The sequence below is a fragment of the Mastomys coucha genome, unplaced genomic scaffold (genome assembly GCF_008632895.1).
Source record: "Mastomys coucha isolate ucsf_1 unplaced genomic scaffold, UCSF_Mcou_1 pScaffold22, whole genome shotgun sequence".
Classification (NCBI taxonomy): Eukaryota; Metazoa; Chordata; class Mammalia; order Rodentia; family Muridae; genus Mastomys; species Mastomys coucha.
Window position 1 is genome coordinate 200,432,284 of NW_022196905.1, and position 4,935 is coordinate 200,437,218.

At 38.5% G+C, this 4,935-nt stretch overlaps 1 protein-coding gene across 14 annotated transcripts in view; it reads left to right on the forward strand.

The window, feature by feature from the left end:
- Nek1 (NIMA related kinase 1) overlaps positions 1–4,935 on the forward strand; it is a 142,188-nt gene that overhangs the window by 15,498 nt on the left and 121,755 nt on the right. For all 14 annotated transcript variants that reach the window (XR_004109987.1, XR_004109988.1, XM_031339911.1 and 11 more), the window contains one exon: positions 2,414–2,497. Coding sequence is in view for 12 of the 14 variants with exons in the window: in XM_031339911.1 (XP_031195771.1) it covers positions 2,414–2,497 (84 nt within the window). In the remaining 2 variants the exon portion in view is untranslated. The remainder of the gene's footprint in view (positions 1–2,413; positions 2,498–4,935) is intronic.

The following is a 4,935-nucleotide window of genomic DNA, read 5'->3' on the forward strand; positions in this document are numbered from 1 at the left end:
CCTCGAACTCAGAAATCCGCCTGCCTCTGCCTCCCAAGTGCTGGGATTAAAGGCGTGTGCCACCACTAAGCTAACTCCTGCGCATATCTGACATGGCTGAGTATATTTGTATCAAAAAGAGCAGGTATGAGAAACACAGTAACAGAAGAAGCCCATGAGGTGAAGTGGTGCAGGCATGGCTCTTGACCTCCTAGGGCTCACAGCAGATGGACTGCACTCAGTCTTCTCTCCTCTGGGCTTCTCTCTGACCCCCCCTTGCTGTTCCTGCACACGCCTCCTGATTAGATACACACTTCATTGCAGCTGTCTGGGGTCTCTACCACTCTGTACTTTTGAAGACATTTTTTTCTACTCGGAATGCCTTATATCACTATAGAGAAGCATTTCAAATTTTATGCTGTTCTTACTCAGTAAATATCAAAAGAAAAAAATCGAAACAGGTTTTTTTAGATTTAGTATTTGTTTTTTATTATTTTTTGGAAATGTTTTTAATGTATGTCTGGCCTGGAACAAGTGAGCCTTCTGATGCCACCTCAAGTGATGGGGATGTTATTTTAAAACTAATTTTATATGACTTTAAGTATACTGTTTGTTCCCTAAGAGTACTAAAAAGGGGGTAACAGGTACAGCTAGTTACCTTTTATTATCTTTTGCTGACCACTTCTATAATGCTAAGCCCTACCTGCTGGCTTCCTTCTCTTCTAACATTTCTTTTGTCTTTCTTGTACCCACATAGGCACACCCCTCCCCCCCCCACACACACTCACACACTGTAAGGATAAATGCATAGTTATATACAGTTACAACTTGATAGAAGCCTGTGCTTTTTAAAAAAATGACAGTACAACATACATACTATTATGCAGCTTCTTGTGCTGAGTTGATAATGTTTAGCTCCATACGTAGAGATGCTTCATCCTCAGTGGCCGTATGGTACACAGCTGTCACAATACAATTTATCAGTCCCACTAATGGACATGTAGATTGTTTAATAAACAAGAGGAACTAAATCACACACCCCTGGTAGACATATTTTGGCATTTCTGATAATATGTCTGGAATAAATTTGAAATTGCAATTACCAATTTAAAAGGCATGTGAAATTTACATTTTTATGTTTTTCAAATAACTAACCACTCTCTAAAAATAAGGTGTTGGAGACACACCACATAATGAGCAATGATATGTATTATTTCAAGTTAAAATGGTACCTTCCAGGCTGGAGAAATGACTCAGTGGTTAAGACCACTGCCTGCTCTTCCAGAGGTCCTGAGTTCAAATCCCAGCAACCACATGGTAGCTTCACAGCCATCTGTAATGAGGTCTGATGCCCACTTCTGGTGTGTGTGAAGACAGCGACAGTATACTCACATACATTAAGTAAATAAACTTAAAAAAAAAAAAAAGGTACCTTCCTTACTTACCCATTTTAACTGAAAAGTTAGTATTTCCTATGTGTTTATTGTCCTTTGTTCCTTTGTATCATTTGCCACCTCTTGTTTTAGCCACCAGCATTTCCCTAGAGATGTGAAAGAACTTTTACATGTTTAAGAATTAGCAAACTGTCAATTACATTTAAACATTTTCTCAAATTTTTATTAAATGTGATTATATACTTTGCTATGAAGATGTTTTAAATTTTATATAGCAAAGTTACCTTGAGACTTTGAAGAGGGGGATATTTTCTGTGTTCTGTTTTAAAATCATGTGTCAGTTAAAATTTATTTAAAAATGACCTATATTTCATTTTGTAACTATACTTTTAAAATACTGTCTAATTGGAATTGTTTGTTCTGAAGAGTGAGGTAGAAATTAAGTTGCTTTAGTTTTGAATGGTAATTCCAGAGAGTGTTTATATGTGGTGAATGTGGTTAGAGATATTTGATAGATGCATTCTGAATTTCTATCCTGATAATTTTCCTTTTGTAACTTCTATGTATATTGAAAAAATATAGAGCTGGGCAGTGGTGGCGCATGCCTTTAATCCCAGCACTTGGGAGGCAGAGGCAGGTGGATTTCTGAGTTCAAGGCCAGCCTGGTCTACAGAGTGAGTTCCAGGATAGCCAGGACTATACAGAGAAACCCGTCTCAAAAAACCAAAAAAGAAAGAAAGAAAGAAAGAAAGAAAGAAAGAAAGAAAGAAAGAAAGAAAGGAAAGAATATAGAAAAAAGATAAACCTAACACTAATATTTACCTAACACCAAGATTTACCTCCCACCAATATATTAGAAAGTATGTTATTTTTATGTTTAATTCTTCAGATTTCATATTTGTTTTGCAGCGTGTGACACTTTTTAGTATATGTTATACCCATTTCTGTTGTCAGTTGGCTTGAATACCTACTAGTATTAATTTCTGCAAAGTATAAGGAAATTGCAGCTTAAATGTTTTTAATCCAGTGTTTTTCTCTAGATTTTGGACTGGTTTGTGCAGATATGTTTGGCTCTGAAGCATGTACATGATAGAAAAATTCTTCACCGAGACATAAAGTCACAGGTATGTTCATGTTTACTATAGCCTTTTTTTGTTTTGTTTTGTTTTTTTGTTTTGCACAGGTCTCACAGTTTTGCTCATTGTTGGCCTGAAACTTACTATATTCAAGCTGCTGGCTCCAAACTCTCAGTGATACTCAGACTTTAGCACCCTGAGTGCTGAGATTACAGGTGTGAGCCTCCATTCCAGGCAGTATAACTTGTGTGTGACTAAAACCAGCAGCTCTTGTCCTTTGATTGTGTTCTGCTCACTCAGGGACTCTGTGTTCCCCTGTGTTCCCCGCACAGCTCTCCCACTGATTGTGTCCTACTCACTCAGGTATCCAATGTCCTCCTATGTCCCCACACAGCTCTCCCACTGATTGTGTCCTGTTCACTCAGGTACCCAATGTCCTTCTATGTCCCCACACAGCTCTCCCACTGATTGTGTTCTGCTCACTCAGGAACTCTGTGTTCCCCTGTGTTCCCCGCACAGCTCTCCCACTGATTGTGTCCTGTTCACTCAGGTACCCAATGTGCCCTTGTATCCCCGCACAGCTCTTCTCCTTGCACTTCCATGCCCTTCTTTCTGGATTGACTCTTTGGCCATGACAGAATAAATCAAAGAAATAGACGTATGGAGGCTAATTTTTTGGAGATTTTACATGTCTGTGGTTGACTTATTTCCTTTTCTCTAATTAATGGTAATTTGGATATAAATTTCTGGATAGGAGATTGTTTTTCTATAGAATTGGAAGATATGATTCATTTTTTGATATTAAGAATTGAATTAAGAAATTTTAAGTCATGATTGATTATTTGATTGATTGATTTTCCTGAAAGGTTGAGTATGCATTCATGCTGTGACTTGTATGTGAGAATCTGTGTATTCTTTGGGAAAATTCTGGAGACCTGCCTTGTCTCTGGATTTTCTTTTAAATGCATCTTAATACACCACTTCAAATGTCTTTTTTTTTTTAATTCTTGTATGTTTTTCTCATTGTTTTCCTTATTGAATATTAAATGGATTATTTTCCCCAATTAACTATGTCTGCATGTCTTCCTTTTGCATTTTTGTTCTTAATACCGCTAGGATCCCACCCAGAGTGCGATAGGAAAGTACTCTGTCTTGAACCTCTTATTTCTAGCCCCAAATCCCTGTCACAGTTTCTGTAAGCTAGTGCTTGTCTCATCCTCTGTAATTGCTTAAAGAAAAGTAATGGGACATGGGACTTACTTATATCTGTTCTAATTGTTTCATTCATTCATGTTTTTATCTCTTTATTAACTACTTTTGTCATTTCTTTTTTTCGTTTTTTCTTTCTCTTTTTTTTGTTTCTGTTTTTGTTTTTTGTTTTTTCGAGACAGGGTTTCTCTGAGTAGCCCTGGCTGGAACTCACTCTGTAGACCAGGCCGGCCTCAAACTAAGCTTTTGTCATTTCTTGTTCCCTCTCCCCGCATTGATATTTTTCTTCTGTAGCTCATACTGGTCTTGAATTCTTCCATTCTCTCTTGAACCTCTGGAATTAAAGGATTTCAGTCTCATTTCCATGGTTAAGCATGTTTACAGTTAATGGGGTTTTTTTTGGTGGGGGAGGGGTTTCAAGACAGGGTTTCTCTCTGTATCCCTGGCTGTCCTAGAACTTACTCTGTAGACCAGGCTGGTTTCAAACTCAGAAATCCGCCTGCCTCTGGCTCCCAAGTGCTGGGATTAAAGGGGTGTGCCACCACTGCCTTGCAACAGTTAATGTTTTGTCATTGCCATTTTATCAGTTTTTATTTGTTTGAGTGTCTCACTCTGCAGACCAGTCTGGTCTTGAACTTGCATCTTCCTCCTTAGTGTTGGGATTATAGGTATGCACTGCCATCCCAGGCTGATGAGTTGTATTTGTAGTGAATTCTCACATCATTAATGATTTCATTGGCTTATCACCATCATCATTATTGTTCTTTATGTCTAGCTGAATTTTTTTTCCAGGCTCTTTTGTGGGAAATGTTTTATTTTCAAGTAAAACATTTTGTGTAAAACATGCCTGTCTGTGTAAAGGCCTACACACATGTGTCCGTGATTCGATGCTAGTAATCAAGCTTCTGCCCAGCCTTCACTTTGCACTCATTTTTGTGCTTCACTCTAGTCGTCTCGGTTCCCAGACAGGGTAGAGAGATGAGTGCACTTAAGTCACAACCCTCCCTGTCCGAGTCTGTCCTTTGCCTTCCTAGGCCTGTAGATGGCTGTACAGTGTAGTATTCCCAGGGTGCATTGGGAAGAACTATCCAGGACCTTCATGCTTCCTCTTCCCTACATCCCTCTCCATCCTCTGCCACCAAATTCTGCTTCCCCTCATTTTACTAATTCTAGTCAACCATATGTCATCTTGGAATTAATCATGTGCCTGATGCAAGTCTCAGGACTGATAGGGAATTTCATTCCCATTACCCCATTGAATTCTTTTTTTTTTTTTT